The sequence below is a fragment of the Mya arenaria genome, chromosome 3, assembly GCF_026914265.1.
Source record: "Mya arenaria isolate MELC-2E11 chromosome 3, ASM2691426v1".
NCBI classification, from domain to species: domain Eukaryota; kingdom Metazoa; phylum Mollusca; class Bivalvia; order Myida; family Myidae; genus Mya; species Mya arenaria.
This window is the reverse complement of record NC_069124.1, coordinates 46,115,345-46,135,634: the sequence shown is the minus strand read 5'-3', so window position 1 is coordinate 46,135,634 and position 20,290 is coordinate 46,115,345. Positions and strand designations below refer to the sequence as shown.

Below are 20,290 nucleotides of genomic sequence, written 5' to 3'. Positions count from 1 at the left end.
ATTTCTCCCAATTAAACATTGTCACGTTTCAACCCATCGATATGGCAAAGTCTTTCGTTTGTCGTCTTTCAACAAAAAATCGTCCCTTTATTCGTTCTTATAATTTAATATATCTGGTCATATATGTTTTTCACAGAGAACCGGACAATAAAAGGAACAAAAGTGAAGTTATTTCGATTCACTCACTGTTTGAAACGGTGAAATGTATCATTATTTAATCCAGCGTTATTTTGTAATTAACCACCCTAAAGCATGAAATAAACTTATTTTCAAAATGACTGATTGTACACTTATATTGTATCCGTAACACAGGTATCAGAGTAAAACATTACCTAAAATTGACCTTACAGATAATTGGCTTATTTGTCGGAGAAATGATTCCAATTTGAACTGCCAGGAACCAGTAGGTCTTTTTGTAAAATAACATGCATTTTTTTATGCCAAACATTTCAGCATAAATAAAAAACGACACAGTCTTATTTTTACAACACGTTCTAGTCATGCTAATTGTTTTTTTAATCAAGAATTGTACCAGATTGGGAATGACTCACAACGTCTTTACTTTTACAACGAAGTATTGCTTTCATTTCTATGTCTGTTGTCACAACTATGGAACATTAGCAGTATATTTTCTTTTGTGCGTCTTAACCATGTTTCAAAGCATATTTTTTACAATTAATTTGATATCAAACGGGCCTATGCAACCCACATGTGCAAGATAGTTTACAATTTAAAAAAAAACATCACTAATATAATCGAAACCATTTATCGACCGAACGACCCACATTCAATATACATGAGTCGTGGGAGGGGAAATACAGACTGATCTAATTCTGACCCTATATAAATTTGATATAACTAAAGATATTAACGTACTTACGAAATGATCAACCGTGGACCTTTAACACCCATGATACATTTTCCCCATACTTTCTTTTCAGCCAGTCTCCTGCCTCTAATTCAGCAAGTCCAACGTCACCCGCCATTGACTTCGAAAGTCAACTATAATTGTGAACCAGATCAGGGCATGAACCTGCAGTACGAATCCCCTGGGTACTTAGCTCAGATTCAATGGCATGCTTTTTGATCGGCTTTCCCTTCTGAACTCGCCAGGGGAGCCACAATGTCAGGTAACATGCTGTGGATTTCCTATTTCTGTCGCTCTTGGTGACATCGTCCCAACATCAGTCCAAGCCAATATTACTGCTGGCCAATAAGTGGAATTGACTACCTATCCGATATAAAACCTTTCAATTGCATAACCCTTTCCGACAAGGGCAAACAGACTCTTCAGTCCATGTCTTCGAGCAAAATCTCATAAATTGAGTGAAGGACTGATGTCTTAATTAAATAAACAAGTATTATTGTGTTCGCCCATGCTGAAAAAAAGTATTATCCTCTTGAAATATTTGAATATCATAAGAGTCTCAGCAAGACAGGTAAGTGAAACTACGCCAAGTAGCTATGTTGAGCTGACTATGAATTGTTTGTTTTATATGTCTCACCCGATCCAACTTATGTACCCAGAGTATAATGCTACAGCTATAGCTTAAATAAAAATGCTCACAATTTTAGGTTCTATCGCGTTGTCCAATATAACGTGACATCAGGACCTGCAAATGTTTTATCATAAACATGATATTTAGCGTTTATTTGGTTCGTCCCTTACAATCCATTTCAGTTCGATGCATCGGGTATTCTATTATCCAAAATACAATTGCTTGGCAGAGCTTTGTGCAGGTAGTAATGATCTCGGACTTAATAACTTAATAACAATTGATACAATCAGGTTGGGTTACGGGGATAAGGCTTGAGCAGGTCGAACACAAACTTGAAGTAACTGTACCATCTACAAAATGGTATAGTGGACTATGCGGCTAATGACAGAGGCCGTGTATTTTCCAAGGATACACTGTGTCGGACATTGATAAACTTTCATAGTTTAAAAACCAGGTTATCATTCACAAGGCATTTGGTTTTTAGGCTTGTATAGAAAAAAAATGGATTTCGCTCTAAATTATTCACATGTTCAAAATACTATTGTTAACCAACAGCCTGTTACAATATGAAAATGTGACTCTTCTTTAAAGATGAGTGCAGTTTCAAACGGCGTTTCTTGGCGAGTTCGGAACATATGCCAGCCTTTGCGACGAAACAATTGATGTTGCCTGCCCTCTCTAGACAACTAAACCAGTCGATACAACTAAACCAGTCGATACAACTAAACCAGTCGATACAACTAAACCAGTCGATACAACTAAACCAGTCGATACAACTAAACCAGTCGATACAACTAAACCAGTCGATACAACTAAACCAGTCGATACAACTAAACCAATCGATACAACTAAACCAATCGATACAACTAAACCAGTCGATACAACTAAACCAGTCGATACAACTAAACCAGTCGATACAACTAAACCAGTCGATACAACTAAACCAGTCGATACAATACAATCTCTTTCTTTACTAGCTTCATTGTTCATGATTGTGCTCAGACAAACAACTTCACGCATACCTTGATCTAGACCAACGGATAAAATATGTTCTATGCAACTTGTTTGACATTATGTAGGTTGAAAAAGCAATTTCGAATGAATGAGTGAAAGAGAAATGTTTTTAATTTTGCAGCTGTGTTGTGACTTACAACATGTGGAGTTATTAGTGTGATGATATTTAAATACAACACCCATACTAAACAATATGTATTTTATCATTTTGTGGAAGTTCGTGCTATATTACAAACATTGAATGAGTTTAGAAACCCTCCTAACTAAGTCTAGTTATTTTGTTTGAGGTCGCCGAGCCGGACGAGTATTTTTCTCTTTTTCTATTGGTCTCTCATAACATAAGACAGTTTTTCGAAACATTTATTATTAACTTAATTATCTATAATGGTGAAAAGCTTGAGTAAAAACCGTTAGTAAATAAATAAATACACGATTCTAAACTAAAGTGATATGTTGTAAATTTACATGTTCGTACAGTTAAACCGGGATACAATTTCATTTATGTTCCAATCACATTATTTTAAGAGCGAAACATACACAATTAATAACAATTTAATCTCATTAACACAGTACGAAACACCAATTTTCACTTGCACACAACTCAAAATGATCAAGTATCACCTGCTTCCATTCACAATTTGACTCAAAACTAGAGTCCTTCCATGAAGGCAGGAGACCAAAGGAACACGTATGTCCAGTAGCAGATGTTGAAAATGATGAACAAAAGCGGGAATAAAACACGGGAAATTTTGTCCACCGCGCGTGCCCTTTCGATCCCCGCCAGCGACTTCAAACATATCAGGTACGACTTGGTGCATTCTGATCCTTTGTTGGATAGCTGAAAAAGTTATTTCAAAGTAAAAATCATCTGCTTAAAGGACAAAATACACCGGCTTTAACATACATATAAATTAAATCCGAATATCATCAACAGTTTATATGTTCAAATTGCCAGCTTAAGAAGGATGTTTTCAACAGTTACAAAAAAACCCGCACATTCACAGCCAAATAGTTCCTATACTCTTTTCTTGGTTATTAGATAACGTAAGTAGATTCATTTATCGGGCCATTGCGTCGTATTTTTAAAAATGACTTACCTCTTTTTAACTCTGAAATTTAGGTCGGTTATATTTAATGTATGATATTTTGAATAAACTTACCCAATCTGTCGCTGTGGCTCCCTTGGAATAAATTCGATAATAAGAAATGCTAGAACTATATTTCTACATGGAACATTTATTGATGCCGGAAAGACGTTTTATATCAGTGAACATCTTCGAGTATTAAATAAGAAATAAGTTACAAGGCAGCAACATTAAGAAAACAATCGCTTACATGTTCCTTTGTGTCACATGTAGATTCAGAAGAAGTTTGAGACTCGTTTTCCTTCTCGTTTTCATTTATATCACCATTCATGTTGTTGTGAACGGCTTGGACCAGCTCGTGTACAGGCTTTGAGTACGACATCTGACGTCGGGTAGAGACGCGGCTTTGAACGTTAACATACGCGAACTCCACAAGACCTAGGAACACGAAAGCTAAGCACGCAGCCATCCATACATCGATAGCCTAAAGAAAAGAAAAAAAACTGCAAAATAAGACATTTAGCTTTGACCATTATGGTACGGAAACATTTGGGCGTTATTCGGGCACTTGTCGGTAACTGATACTATTCGAAACTTATTGAATTTGATAGACAGCATATTTGGATGACACAAAACTAGCACTAAGTTAAATGAGTATAAGTATGATTCGATGAAAAAAAGAATAATATATATCATCTGACCTTGACATAGGAGACGGCAGGCAGATTTTCACGCGCCCCAGAACTCTGCGTTGTCATGGTGAGTACAGTAAGAAGAGCCAATGAGACGCGACCGGGAACGGAAGTGCAGTCGAGCCAAAAGTTGACCCAGGAGAGGATCACAATCAGGATACTAGGTACGAAGATCTGGATGAGATAGAAGGAGTAGTCCCGCTCCAAGATGAACTTAACACCGATACATGGGTACTTTACTGCAGGAAGATTAGGCTGTGTTAATGTTGTACGGATTTCAAGGGTTTAATACAAAATGTATGATAGATTTAGACAATCCACATGAGATCTGACCACTCACTCAACCGAAAACCAAACTAGACTTTTCAAGAAGACCTATTATTTATAAATTATATAACATGAAATTCAGAACCATTAAGAGAAGTTTGATTTTTTTTCAAAACGCAAACTGAAATACAGCTAGATGATATAAGCAACTCGCGAATGCGTAATGGAATAGCCGATATATTACATATTGAATAGATCAAATTTTACTTCACAATTGATACACAAATTTATACACAAACATGTAGTCAGATAACCATGGCTGTATTTAAAAGGAAACAGTTCAAACTCGTTCGTCAAATGTCGCCAGGTCTGGGAAAACACTTATAATATGTCACAACCTAACCTAAGAATGCAAACAATTATTTGACCATAAAAAAGCCTACTTATAAACAATTATACAATTTAAAATATCATAAAAAACAGAAAACACTTGAAATACTACAAAAGAAACACACACTAAAGCAAATGTAACATTTGAATCATTAAATGAAATATCCATGCTTACAAAAACTATTTTCTTTACAACCAAACATGCAATTTGCCAAGTGCCAAAGCCCCGTAGATACGTGTTTGTTTTGAACAAAAGCTATAAGTATCTTCCATGGCCGAGAGTGTAAGATAGGTTCATTCCGACCCGAGCGTTTGGTGTTTTGCGGAAACGAGGTTTACAGAGTCTCCGCAAAACACCCTGCGCTAGGGTCGGAATGAACCAATCTTACACGAGCAGCTTTCGTAGATGATTTTTCTCCCACCTCAGTTAAACAAAATTAAGTAAAAATGTATTTTTTGCTGGAACACTTCTGTGTTTAGTGAAAATAATTGCGTATGGATATGCGATAATTCCTGGTTGTCATGGATATGCGCGCAGTTATTCAGATTATGTTAATAGTCAAATCGGTCTTAAGGAGTTCTAAGGAGAGTGAAGCATTATTACTTGAAAGGTGCTTGAAAACTGTTTTATGGTGACATTTGAAGCGAGAAATAATTAGTTAGCGTTCTAAATATTGCCACAAGACAAGATTTCCATGATGCTACAGACGCCATTATTCAACAAGGGAGGTAATTACAATGTGGTGACCATTAAAAAGGAGTTCCATACGGGCATTTTATCTTCGCCCGTGGGCAAGATAAGATTTTCTAGCATGGTTAAATTACTGGATCTACTTATCTGAGGTGGGAGAAAATTCGGTCTCCCAACCCTTGTTACTTAATTGTTACTACTAAATAAGGCGTTATTGTTTCAGGTCTCTAAAAACAATAAAAGTATGTTTCTTGATTATTTTCTGTTTCTTTTCCTTGAAAGAATATGCTAAAACATCAGCATCCCGGATATTGTTATGCAAAAAACACTTCATCTTTAACTTTTAAAAGAAAAAAAATATTTCTAGGGGCAATAAAAATGTCTATAGTCGGGGGCAAGAAAAATACAGATGGTCAGTTAACCTGAAACAAACCTTATTATTTATTAAGCTAAAGACTTAATAAGAGAATGAACAGTGGTTCCCAGTCAGTTATAAATGCTACATTATAAACGTTAAATCTGCTTATATTTATAACAGAAAATGCTAAAAAAGCGGGTTTTATACTTGGGTCGCACAGAAGGTCTCACAGACGGGCAGCATACAAAATGGAATTATACCAACTTTTCAACGTACTTCCAAAGTACTCGCGATCACAGTTATAAGTTGAAATTGACGTCAAATTGAACTGGGGAAGCTTGATGTTTTTCGACATGGTCATCGGAGGATCGTCCCATATGAATTTGAGTTTGGTAGTGTCGAATCCATCTGTAACATTTAAATAACAGATACCTGCAATTTTAATATGTTATCTTGGACTCGATCTTACGCACCGTAAAGGTTTAAATATCTTCAAACATATTGTTGTATAAATTTGTATTTAATATGAACTATGTACAATTCGAAATGAAACATTCTGTCTAATATCCCTACATATTTAAATTCAGATCTCCCTATTTACTAAGATCTTTCATTAAAACTAGGCCCAGATACTATATACAGATAGTTCTTATCAAGAGACACCAGACACGCCTTAGTGATTCAATTTAGTTTGTTGGGCAATTAATTTTTCCGACTAAAACACACAGATTCTGCTCTTAAGATCAAGAATAACTAAGGCTCATAAAATGAAACACCAAATTTGTCGCTTTGGAAGAAGAGGAGTGAAAACTTATACAACAGTCACTAATGTCGTGATTGTTTTCAAAACTTCCTTAACAGGCTTGGGATGATAATTATCAATGTGACAAATAAATACAGCTGAGAACATGCAATGGAGATTGATTAAATTGTACTTAATGAAGAAGAAATTTTATTCAAGGAAATATAACACACAATATACATTTGAAATAGGCCAACATGACCCGTGATCAAATTCATCGAATACAATAGCTTACGTATACAAATTCAAAATTCATATTCAAATAGAGGACAAGTAAACAAGTATAATTGTATCAAATAAATAGCAGCTGTACCTGAGAGTTTGATATACATATCATAAATACATAAATGACCTTAACAAAATACAATAATACAACATGCATATGATATGTATTAAATTTGAAGTTTAATTATTTTACAAAAGATACTACTTGTGCGTTATATTCTTAGAAGTACAAACGTGTCTAACTTAAATGAATATGTCCCATTCCCACCCCCACTAAAAGAGCGAAAACGAAATATTAGGAGGGTTTACAGGGTAAAGCTATGTCGATCTTAGTATTGTTTTGCTTACCAAATTAATGCATTGTGATTTCAAAGAAAATGTTATACAGCTGAAAGCACACATAGTTTCTACTCATTAGAAATCTATACGTGAACATACGTTTTCCTTATTTCAAATGCATTAAATATATATACAGCTAAATTTTTTAAGATGTTTGCATTTTCAGACTTTAGCAACGAAACTGCCTTAAACATGCTCGGTCTCTCCCTATAATATTTCTTAATGTATTTGCATCGTATGACGTTGTACAAAAGACATTCAAATAACAGGTGGTACTCATCTTCTAACTTATTGCATGCTCTACATAAGCGATCATTTCTAGGAATATTTGTCCATCTTCCAGTCTCAACCGAGAGCCGGTGTGATGATAATCGTAATTTAGTTAATGCTATTTTATATTTATTAATGTTTACATTCTTCAAATATGACTGAAACTCAAAATTTGCAAACACTTTATAGAACGACGCTCTAGTTGAGTTTTCTAGTCTGCTGTACCAATTTTGGATAAAGATATCCTTTACTCGACGCTGAAAAATACTGATAAATGTTTTTGTGTTCCCCACCCCTTGGGCAATCCAGACTTCATGAAAACCATAATTGCACAACATATTTTTAACATTTACTGCCCAATTAATTTTTCTTGGGTTATTTTCAATTTCATTTAACATCGTTTTATACATAACCTTTGAATACTTTCTGTCACAGCAATCTACTATCTTGAACCAGTATTTTAAAATGTACGTCAATCGCATAGAAAACAAATCTATTCTTCCTAATTCACCATGTACGAAATCATTTTGTGTCGAAGTTTTAACCCCTAATAAGTTCTTACAAAACATTGTATGAATTCTTTCTATATTGTTGGCACTGGAAAATCCCCAGACCTCACAACCATAAAATAAGATGGGCTTAACTAATTTATCAAATAGATCTAACACATGTTCAGTTGATATGTTGGCAAAACTCTGAAGATACCTTTTTAGTTTAAAAATAGCCTTATTTGCCTGACCTGATAGTGTTTTATAACATTCCATAAAAGAGCCCCCAGATGTGAAAACAATACCTAAATAACAATATCTTGATACAACATCTATTTCTGAGTCACCATAATGGAATTTCAAATTTTGAGGTAGTCTACCGCCTTTCCTAAATACAACAACTTTAGTCTTATCCTTATTTACAGATAGCTTCCATCTGTTACAGTAGTCATGTAAAATGTTTAAATTACGTTGCATTTCCTCACTTGTTTTGGCAAATATTACAATATCATCTGCATACATCAATAGAAATAACTTGATTGTATCAATATCTATTCCTTTGGCTCCATTCAAAAATAATTCATCTTCTAAGTCATTTAGGTACATAGAAAAAGGGTTTATCTATAAGGTCATTTAGTTTCTAAACAACTTCATATTCATTAGAGACTTACAACTTTCAAGTTCAAATTCGCACTCCTGTGTGTCGAAGGGGTACTTCCGTAGATCCATTGCGCAGAAAAATGCACCAGTTACCCTAAATAGAATAACAACCATATTAATGCTATTAATCAACCGCTTGATATAAATAATCAGAAAAAGACATTGTTATGGAAATCAACACATGTTGTTAACTCGCTTATTGATTCCACTACTAAAATAAACTATATTAAATATTCAGACAATTATTCAGTTTGAGTAGCTAGTGGTTTGGTAGCAAGATAAGTTAAAGATAAAAGCAAATATGTTTACATTTTAAGACAATACAAAATAGCTGACAACTTAGGACATGTCTAGATTTTTGTATATGTCAGGACGCTTAATCGAGGGCTTACACAGAATAATTCTAATCAAAGCTATGTATGAAAGTCTGAATCACAACCTTGCACTATACTGTATGATGCCATTGGGATAGATATGGACCATTTGGTTGCGAACGGTAACCTCGTGGAAGTCTGAGTATTTCTCTGTGGCAATGAACATATCCGGTTGCCATATGGCGCCAAACATGGACGGGTCCAACTCGATTCTGGTAAGATTGAGCGTATCGTTGTAAACCAGTCTGCTGTCCTTCCAGCGTTCTCGAAGAAACAGGCTCATGGAGTATTCCTCAATGAGAAAATATCTATTAGGTTAGTTAATTAAATCATGTTTTAGCCCAACGGTGAATTCAACTCAAAGCTGTTATAAATCCCTTTTCAATCCATTTCCTAGGTTTGAAACCAGTATAGGTCAGTAGGTGTCCTGTTTCAGAGGCCATGAGAAGGTATTCCTGACAGGGATCGAAACCAAAACCTCTTCGTTGAAGGTGGACCTTTACCACTAACTACTCTAATCATCAACATTTCTGTTATTGGTTTATAATATCTACAAATGAGACGTGAAAAATCCGATTCTATCAATAGTGATGTGTCTAAAAATTCGCGTGTTTGAAAGGTTAGATTCTGTCTATAGTGATGTGTCTAAAGATTAGCGTGTTTGATAGGTTAGATTCTGTCTATAGTGATGTGTCTAAAAATTCGCGTGTTTGAAAGGTTAGATTCTGTCTATAGTGATGTGTCTAAAGATTAGCGTGTTTGATAGGTTAGATTCTATCAATAGTGATGTGTCTAAAAATTCGTGTGTTTGAAAGGTTAGATTCTGTCTATAGTGATGTGTCTAAAGATTAGCGTGTTTGATAGGTTAGATTCTATATATAGTGATGTGTCTAAAGATTCGCATGTTTGATAGGTTACCTGCCTTATCATTAAAACAGTTCCTAAGAATAACTCTGATAAGTTATTGAGAAATCGACAGATGCAGCCAACGTTAATGGAATTAATTGTCATTTCTAAAGATGAATCAAAACCATACGATATCGAACTGAAGTTCTCGAATAATTAATTTTCAATTATATGAAAATATTTCTGATGTGCGATGTGATACAGTCGGGGACAAATCTTTACAGACACGAGACAGAATACAACGGAATTAAACATACCAGTTGATTTATAGGCTTTTTATGCTTTTTTGCAGAAACTGTTTACATTACATTCATTTTACTTTTGTATAATTCTTATCCTCATAGAAGTCTGATTGCTATTGGTGATAGAACTATTTAAATCAAAGATGCTGACCATGTCTATTTCGCTGACGGCAAACATGTTTACTATAAACATGTTCACTGTGACTTCGACCTGGCGCTCCCATGACGCTGAAAAACAAAAATAAACATTTAAAGTCGAAGCAAAAGAGTAATGTTTGCAAGTTTACCAAAAAAGCTCGTTCCATTTTTGCTAAAATTGTTGATGTCATTAATGCCCCGAGTTTTATATAAAACGGAAACAACCAACTATCAACTATATACTCTTTCCAGCTTTTACCAACTCCCAAAAATAATTATCATGATGTCAACTATTTGTTGTGATTTTAGGATTTCTGAATAAAGCATGAACAATTATCAATTTCATGATCCTTTAAACGAAATGATCATTTCTACACGTCAACTTTAGAAAACTTGTGAAAAAGTGTGATTACCACTTGCTTGTTTTGCATACAAGTTTATCACCACAAGTGCTGTGTTATAAATGCATTTCAATGTCGTCACCGCCTGCGACTGATATGACTAATGAACATGTTCATGGAATATAATTACATAGTTCGGTCCCGTTTACACACTTTAAATACCCCCGATGATGCTGGAACTAGCTCATTTGAACGATTAAAATCTGATCCTAAAACTGTGAATCTAGTGTCAAAAATATCGGCAACAATGAATTGACAATCAATCATCTCCATTTTCAAATTAAAGACATTCCCTATGGAATCGCTCTTAAAGAGATGAGCTGAATAACTATCTAAATTAAAATAAGCTTTTAAAATAAACTTTTTAAAACTTATTGCATTAAAGATGCACTCTCACATACGATTGGCCACAATTAATTATTTTGTTTTTGTAATATTACGAAAAGGATGAATAAATGTCGAAAACAACGGTTCTTATGAAGGATACCGAGTTTAATTTGAAATAAATGTGCATAAAACACTGTACTTCTACTTTATGAGACCATAGTAGATCACAGTAAATCTTTTTGCATTCACCAATCATTTAATATTTTTGCATTTTTAGCTATTAATTTCACGGTTACAATCTTGTTATCAGTAGTTAATATTTTTCATAAATGCATTATTCAGTAAGTAGTTATAGGTTTATCACTAAAACATTATGTTTGATATACATGTGTATGTATTCATTTTGAATAAAAGTGTCACTTTAAGCTAGTTTGTAAATTGTTCTGTTATTTGATAGATATACATACGCTTGTCGTATCGTGGAGGTAACTTCTTGTCATAGTTGGCTTTGTCGAATAGTTTGTCTAAAATGGCGGACCTGTATGAAAAAAAGAAAATATGTTATTAATTCAACATATTAACAACTTGTCTGAAACCCTTACAATATATTTCTGCTCGTCACCGTTTAAAAAAAGAATATATATCTGAAATAATATAAGAAGGTAGTCCTTCTCGGATCCCTTTGCTTTTTTTGGAACGAGAACGTCATTGAAAAGCCACCATCGAGAATCTTTTACTAAAACAAGGGCAATAAATTTCTTCATTGTACATGCTTTATTCCAACAACGGACAGGAACCGTCGTAATGAATATACCTGAAAGAAACGCAAATACAGGTAAGTCTAATCTTTGAATAATTTACTCAAACGAGGCCAAGGAAAGACCTCTTCGTAAGTAATTTAATTAACCTAGCCTCTTTAAGAGTATGCTTTGTGATGAACTCACCCAAGGCTAATTAAATCCTTGTTTGTAAGTAATTTACTTAAAAGAGGACTATGCAAAATATTCCTACAGAATGTGGCATTCAAATACCTGAAAAGATTTCAGCGGGCATTTTGACTATAAATAAAAAAAAATCAAATTATTTAACAAGGGCCAATAACTATTTATGATTGTTAAACACTCTTCACGATGATTTGTTTCATATGATTTATTTCATATGTTTTGCATTTTGGCTATGAATGTTATATCATTTAATGCCGAATAAATGTTATGTTACGTATGTTAAAAATGGTCAAACATCTGTCGAACCGTACAGCTACTTGTGTGTGTTCTTCGCAAGCTTTTGTTTAGGTTTTACGATTTGGGATTATCAATTAACATTCTTACACAGTGGTAGGTGCCTATATTGTCAGGGCACTGACTGGGCAGGGATTTTGATGGTAACCTGTAGGTAGGGATTGACCCAATCATAGGAGCAACCATGCCTTTGCACGCTACGTTTCTGATAATATCAGCAACATGTAGTAGTATATAAAATTACATGATAAATGAAACACCTCCTCTAAGCAATACTTTCCAAAGATTTTTTCTAGCAAGCTAAAATAATTATAATATTTTTACCAACTACACATCACTCTACCATGCTCTAATTCCCATTTTCATAATGCTAATTACGATATTGCTGTTTAAAATGTATACGATTATGTTTAAGTTATACTCTTGAAAGAACTTACAATTTTCAGTGGAATGATTTTCTTTTTGTAATTGCATGCATGAATATGATATGAAACGGCTTTTGTAAATAGTTGTTCAAATAGTGTACCTATTTAAAACTGGGTGCTTTTATTTCCAGGTCACCAGGACATTGATTTGATATGTTATGTATATTAGTATATTAGTTATTCATGTCGCAAAATTGCTCAATAAGCCTTTGTTTCTTGTTATCATAGACCCGAATTTAAATAAAGTTTATTGTATCTTGTGTCTAGCCTTCTTCGTTTTTTTTCAAACCAGGCTAATTACAATCCTTTTTGTGCTGAAAAGAGGACCATAAAAAAGTCTTCTTGGCAAGAGATTTATTACCTTAACGAGGTTATTTAAATCTCTGTTATGGAAATAGCTCGATGACAATGTGAAACCTGAGAAATATTAATTGCTGTTTTAATTAAGTGAGGAAATCCCCATTGTTAATATATAGACCTAAATTTTGGCTAGAATATCTAAAAACAGAATGGTATATACATGTTTATTTTATATAGCTGGATTTTGAAGACAGCTGATCTCGGGTTCATTTTCTGTGCACAAACCAGAACTGTGTCCTTTTTTGAGAGAACGCTAACCTAAAGGGGAACGAACACACAATTTATTGGGTGATGGGCGAACACATACCATTTCTACCTTTTAAAATTGAAAACAATAATTTAGAAAATACAACTGAAACTTAAAGAATAACACAAGTAGCAATTATAACATGAGAAGCTTACAAAGATATGATTTTGATTTTGATCTAACATTGCACATTTCTGCGTTGTGCAACCAAAACAACACAACCACGAAATATTTGCATTTATGTTAAACTGTCTTTAGGTAAATGTCGGCTTTGAAAAAGAATAGAAGTAAAACATTACTTTTACTTTTGTCATCCAAGTAATCAAATTAATTCAGATTGTTATTTTCCATTAGTTGCTGTATAACTAATTATTAATATTATTGTCTGTATGTGCCTAGGGAGGGTTTGTAGTCTTATAATCAGCTGTATCGCATTGTTCGACGGCAATTGTAATCAAAGTAGGCCGGTTGACACGAATGTAACTGGGGAAATTCTGAATGCGAATTTGGTCTCATTTTAATGATGACATATTACATTAATTAATGTCATCGTAAACATGAGACACAATTCGCATAAGCAAGGTTCAAATATAATTCCATCATCGCAAGAGAAAGTTTTTACATGCAATTGTTTTTGCAGAGTTTCCTTTTCCACGGAATTGTATGTTATATGTATTATCATTTCGTTGAAGAAGTTGTCATTTTGAGCACTCAAAATATCAACTTCGTGTGTCCCGAGATGAAATATAATATAAATCGTAAATGCAAACTATGTAATACTGGTATGGTAGAATCTGAATACCACTTTTTACTATGCTGTCCTTTTCATTACGACATACGTTAACATTATAATATTTCAAGATCATGGAATACGCTGAATATTTGTGTAAAGCTTATGTTATCAAATATTGATATCAATTTACGATGTTTGGCTATATTCATATACACTGCTATTTTTAGGCGTTCTGTCTCCATTGATACAGTTGGTTCTAAGTTTAATACCTTCAAGTATTTTGTTGTATCTGGACATATCAAATTGTAATTGGTACTATTAAAACCTTTGTATTTTGTGTACATCTCATATAGTATGTTTAATGTTACTGTTCATGGCCAAAGGCTTTTGTATTGCCGATATTGCCAATCAAACTTGAATATAATCATTAAACCATTCATTTTTTTTTATTCTTCAAAATCCCTTAAACCCCCCCCCCCATTTAATTCTTTATAATCTCAAACGTTCGAAAAACATGTAATATAACGTCATTTTGGAAACGGCCATTTAAATTCACCATAGCCGAATGAGCGCTGACGTCATTTTTTGATGGCGAAACAGGTTAAAAAATTTAACAGTGAAATCAGAATGTTTTATAATGTTTAAACACGTGAGTGCTAATTTTCTATAAACCTATAAGAGGCCCATTTATATGATTTCCAATGATTTATTTATGAAATTTGAAATTGTTTTTCGCTGGTTCAAACAGATATATAACAATAGAGATTGTTTGTATTATATCTATGTATTAGCTCCAGCTTTCCTCTGCACTGCATTTTTTAAATTCACTTAAAAGACGGTGTGAAAGAATTTGCTAAGAATGAAATAATTTGCAAAGTTGCCTTTCCGAATCCTCCCAAACTGGAGTAACGCCGTCAAAAATGACTCTTTCTTTTATTACGTTCAACACAATACATATGAATAAAGGAAGACATTACATATTATAGTATCATATAATCATAATATAAAAAACAACAACTAATAAACCAGGTTTTGGGGATCAGATGCTATAGTATACTAAATTTGAATATTAAAAGACAAAATGATGACCACAGGTACAACTCACTTCACACATACATGCACAGGTACAACTCACTTCACACATACATGACCGCTCGACCATGACGACCAGACGCCAGTCAACAATCAATTGATCACCATGTCCGTGAAGTTGGCAGTCTGGCTGTCTGGCATTGATCACAACTATAAATGTATTTTTATGCTTTACTATGTTTCTCTGTTTGTGCCTTTTTCAGCTTTTCATCAATTGTGGAATAATATTCTTAGTTACCTTTCAGCGCAAAGGGTATGTCAAACAAAATAGTAGTGAAATTAAAAACTAGCAACAATGGAACTTTTTATGGTTTTTGATGGAAACATATGACTGTTATACTTGTGCTAGCATATTTAGATACCAGGCGATAAAACAGCGGACAATAGGTCAGAAAAATCATAGTGAGAACAATGCTTGTAAAAGGACAGCTAAATCACAATGCCAGCAATGGTCACTGATAAATGAGAACAGCTAAATATTCCAAAAAAAAACGGTGAAGTACATTAAACCATTTTTATTAATTATGTAAACTTGGTTTCTATGTGTTCACGTCTATCAATTTAAGAACAGTATAATTATTAATTGCCCTTTGAAACTTCTGTATGCCTGTATTTATACCTCGTTTGCACATCAAAAGGAAGTCATTAAAGATGGAATCTATATTTAAGCTGTAAAACGTAAACTATTGAATATGTATGATATGTTACTGTTTTTGAAGTTTTTTCAGACCTTGACCGCTCATGCGTCATGGCTATTTAAAGCTTACAGCAATAAGTGTTATTTGAAACTATTTTTATATTTCATTAGTGTATATTTAGAGGTCCTTATTCAAGTTCCTGCTATGATGAACTGTTTTACATCCTGTATAGGCGATATGGGTTTTGATGTTTTATTCTTTTCAGATATCAAACATTGTTTTAACTTTAATGATTAATTCCATACGCCCTTAAACTATATATTTGTCTCATTTAATGTTTTTTAAAGAAAAAACCATCACATATAAAGCTTTATTTATAAAGACCATTTCGAACTCATTTATATGTTTATGTCCTAAATGCCAAAAAAAAACAACGCTTTTAGGTCAGCAAACTTTGCTTTAGATAACGCAAACATATAATCATATATCACTGACAATTTGAAATTTACCGAAAGTAATTTATAGAGAACCAATGAGAGTATTTTCTTTAAAGAAAAACACGTAACAGGGAGAGTAAGTTATAATGATTAACATCTTTATTCTATATATTCACTAATTTGAGAAAAAAATATTTTATTCCGACCGCTTTTAAAATTTAAAAACAAAATTGTTCTTATTCATATTTATTTTGCTCGCTTTCTCCCATTATTTCGTCAACAAAAATATAAGGTGGAACCTTTAACAGCAAAACACGAACATAAAACTCACATGGTGACGTAAGACGATGCAGTTGTGACCATAAATAAAGTCAGTACAAATATTCCAAATATAAATGTTTTAAACATAGTTTATTATTCAACATTGAATATTCTTCTCAATGATTTAAATACTTTACGCAGACCGATATAAAATTCTGAAGTAAGAAGTGTCTTATCGGATATTTAACTAGTGTAAGTTGGGTCCTCTATATAATATAGATATTAAACTCACTGAACATCGAGTAATCGATAATTATGGAAATTTATTATTGAAATATTTTTTTTAGATTTCTCAAAAATATGCTTGTTTAAATTTTAATAAAAATATAGAGAGCATTATTCAACTTTAAGTGAATATGTAAATTTAAAATTGAAATAAAAAAATCTAAACGTTTCTTAAAATATGCTTGTATAATTTTTAATAAAATATACAGAGCATTATTAAACTTTAAGTGAATATGTAAATTTCAAATTGAAAAAAAAATCTAAACGTTTCTTAAAAGTATGTTTGTATAAATTTTAAGAAGTTAAAATAAAAATAAACATTCGAAAAAAAAAGTGATCAATACTTAAGTTAATAAAATGGATATAAAGGGCATAACTACATGATAGATGGCCATGATTTGACGGGATATATAGATAGATGGCCATGATTTGACGGAGAACAATTTTCTAAAACAGAATAAAATACCATATTGACCTGTCTATTTATGGACCGGAAACAGATTATCATATTCCGCTACAGTTTGTCATTTAATGAAACAGTGATTAACTCATAAGCTGTCAAATATGCAGTAAATATTGACCGCAAAATCATTATTGACCTCGTCTATTGCCTTGGTCAATGATTTTTTTTGTCAATATAAAAGCATACTTCCCAGCTTATTAGTAAATTTTTGTTTATGATTCAACTTTCGTGAAACACATATGTGCAATGCTTTGAATATGAATGGTAAGAATCATGCCTTTAACAAACAAATAAGGAACATTTTAAATACATGGCATTTGATAGGTACAATGTTTAAAACAATCATAAATTATATGATTTACCAAAGTTAATGTTTAAAAAAAACCCGCAAATGTATGAACGAGTGCTTCCTTTACAAACATCTTGTATTTAAAATGGACTGTTACTCTATGTCAGGAAATTCAAAAAAGACTTATAAATGTACATGATGTAAACACAATCGTGCCCTATAAAGAGCAAATCTGTATAACATAACATAAGATAATATAAACACAGGGAACTAACACATTGATGGAAATAAAACATAGACATGTATGTAGAAGTACACAGTGGCCTTGCAGCTATAGAGTAGTTAAAATTAAGAACAACCAATTCTGACATACAATAGTGCTATGAAACCAAAAGGGACAAGCCCAGTAGTAAAAAAACCCAAACTTAACACATTTAAGAGGTACAAGGTAAGAGTTCAAACGATGAGGAACTAGATACACTGACATACAATTTCATAAAATGAGTAATAACTTGAAGCCTTTCAGACCTCCTTGTCCACTGCAACAATAATTACATTTGTAGAAAGAAATAAAAAAACACACAATGAAATCAAATTAATCCTGTATTCTACTTACATTGTAAAATTGGAAGATGCATCTGAAAGACTCACTAACGTCAACACTATCCATGATATCAAAACCTGGAATATTGTACCTGGTCGCATCATATATTTCAACATTAGACCGCATAAATACACGTTTTAAGAATCCATATTGTTTTAAGTCGGTTAGTGAGTCAATAAAATAACTAATATTTTAAGCATAGTTCAAACAATATTAACCAACGTATCTTCTTCACCTGTTTTATTACTATTCATCCAATTAATCCGGGTTCATGCCACAGATATCTGCTTCAATATTGCTGCCCATGTGCCAGTAAATCTATTCATGTAACAATTGATCCCATATCCAATTAGTCCATTATATTTATTCTATACCAATAATCAAAAGTGCATCAGTGCTACAAACGTTTTTGTTTCTTGGACTTATTCATACATTGGGTTTTTATTGTATATACCTTAGTTAATCAATCATTTCACAAAACTCACAAATTTGACTATTAAAGATGCACTCTTACTGCCAACTAATATTTACCATGATTAATACAATTGTTTTGATATACAAAAAAAGGATGAATTAATGTCGAAAACAATGGTTCCTATGAAGGAAACCGAGTTTAATTTGAAAGAAAGGTGCAGAAAACACGATATTTCTACCTTATTCGACTATAGTAGATAGTAAATCGTTGAGCATTCACCAATCATTTAATATTTAAGCGTTTTCAGGTATCAAAAACACGGTTACAATTAATATTTTCAATAAATGTATTATTTAGTAAGTAGTTAAAGTTTTATCACTCAAAATTTATGTTTGTTACACATGTGTATGTATTGATTTTGAATAAGAGGGTCAAGCAATAAAAAGCAAGTACTGTTTATACCCTTTGTGCATATAAAGTAAGCGACTCTTGTCTCAAGTTCTTAACTCAGGCAATACATAATCATGAGTTAAGCTCAAACGCCTTTATGAATAGGTAAATAGTAAGTTCAGTCATAAATGCAAAAATAGTGATATTAAATATATTTGAATAGGTAAAAAATGTTCTCATCCAAGCTCAATGCACGAACGGATATGGATTCAAGGGCAAAATTGATCTAAATTGGACCTTAAAACGATGTAGCTAATCGGATTACTTGTTATTAAGAACTGATCGATAGAGTGAATGAAGTCAATGATGTGTGACCATAAGATTAACTTAAGTTGAATATTGAATACCAATCAAGCTTAATTCAGGCAATATATGACAAAAAGTGAGCTGAAACGATTCAACGAATAAGTGAAAATTGAATTCAATCATCATTGAAAAATTATTATACAATTACAGCTGCACTCTCACAAATTGAACGTTTTGACAACCTTTTTAATTTTGTCTTGAAACGAGCCGATATTTGCGAAAATCCATGGAAACCAGTTAAACAAGACTGCTATCATAATCTACGAAAATAATTCTTTAAACCATAATGTTGCCACTGGCCAACAAAACAAAAAAAATATTACCCTTTTGTCCCCAGACAGCAGAAAAACTATGCACATTATTGGTAAACATTTATATCATGCATCTTTGTTACGATCGAAAGCCTAATTAAGTTAAGAATTTGATACTATGATATGTAGCATACTTCTCTATTGACTATGTCTTTGCTCTTCACGATGATTTGTTTCATATGATTTATTTCATATGTTTTGCAATTTGGCTATGAATGTAATATCATTGAATGCTGAATAAATGTTATGTTATGTTATATATACTGAGACGAATCAGAATCAAACACAAACAACAACAACACCAAAACAGACATATTAACAAGTGCCACATAAGTCAACACGTATAGTTTTCATATCTAATTGAACTATACATTATACATTCTTCTGCTATATGATTGTCTGATTGTCACTCTTGAAAGCTTTGACGTTCCCTTTTTGCTCAACACTACTTGAGCAAGTTTTGTCTAGATCATAACTATTATAAACATTCCATGGAACATATAAATCTGTAAGATTTGGCAATTCGAAGTATAAGAAATAATATTTGCACTGTAAGTGACGAAATCTC

The 20,290-nt window shown here is 32.8% G+C and overlaps 1 protein-coding gene across 4 annotated transcripts in view; it reads right to left on the bottom strand.

The window, feature by feature from the left end:
• Window positions 1–2,859: 2,859 nt before the first annotated feature.
• The window catches only part of LOC128226971 (glycine receptor subunit alpha-2-like), a 39,317-nt gene continuing 21,886 nt past the window's right edge, over window positions 2,860–20,290 (bottom strand). For 3 of the 4 annotated variants that reach the window (XM_052937104.1, XM_052937103.1, XM_052937105.1), the window contains exons 2-9: window positions 11,636–11,706; window positions 10,454–10,530; window positions 9,220–9,446; window positions 8,792–8,874; window positions 6,273–6,404; window positions 4,300–4,529; window positions 3,849–4,082; window positions 2,860–3,351 (exon numbers count right to left, since the gene is read on the bottom strand). In XM_052937104.1, the coding sequence (XP_052793064.1) occupies window positions 3,163–3,351; window positions 3,849–4,082; window positions 4,300–4,529; window positions 6,273–6,404; window positions 8,792–8,874; window positions 9,220–9,446; window positions 10,454–10,530; window positions 11,636–11,706 (1,243 nt within the window). In that variant the 3' untranslated portion in view covers window positions 2,860–3,162. Of the gene's footprint in view, window positions 3,352–3,848; window positions 4,083–4,299; window positions 4,530–6,272; window positions 6,405–8,791; window positions 8,875–9,219; window positions 9,447–10,453; window positions 10,531–11,635; window positions 11,707–16,669; window positions 16,819–20,290 lie in introns of those variants that run through there. The other variant, XM_052937106.1, reaches the window with a different exon arrangement.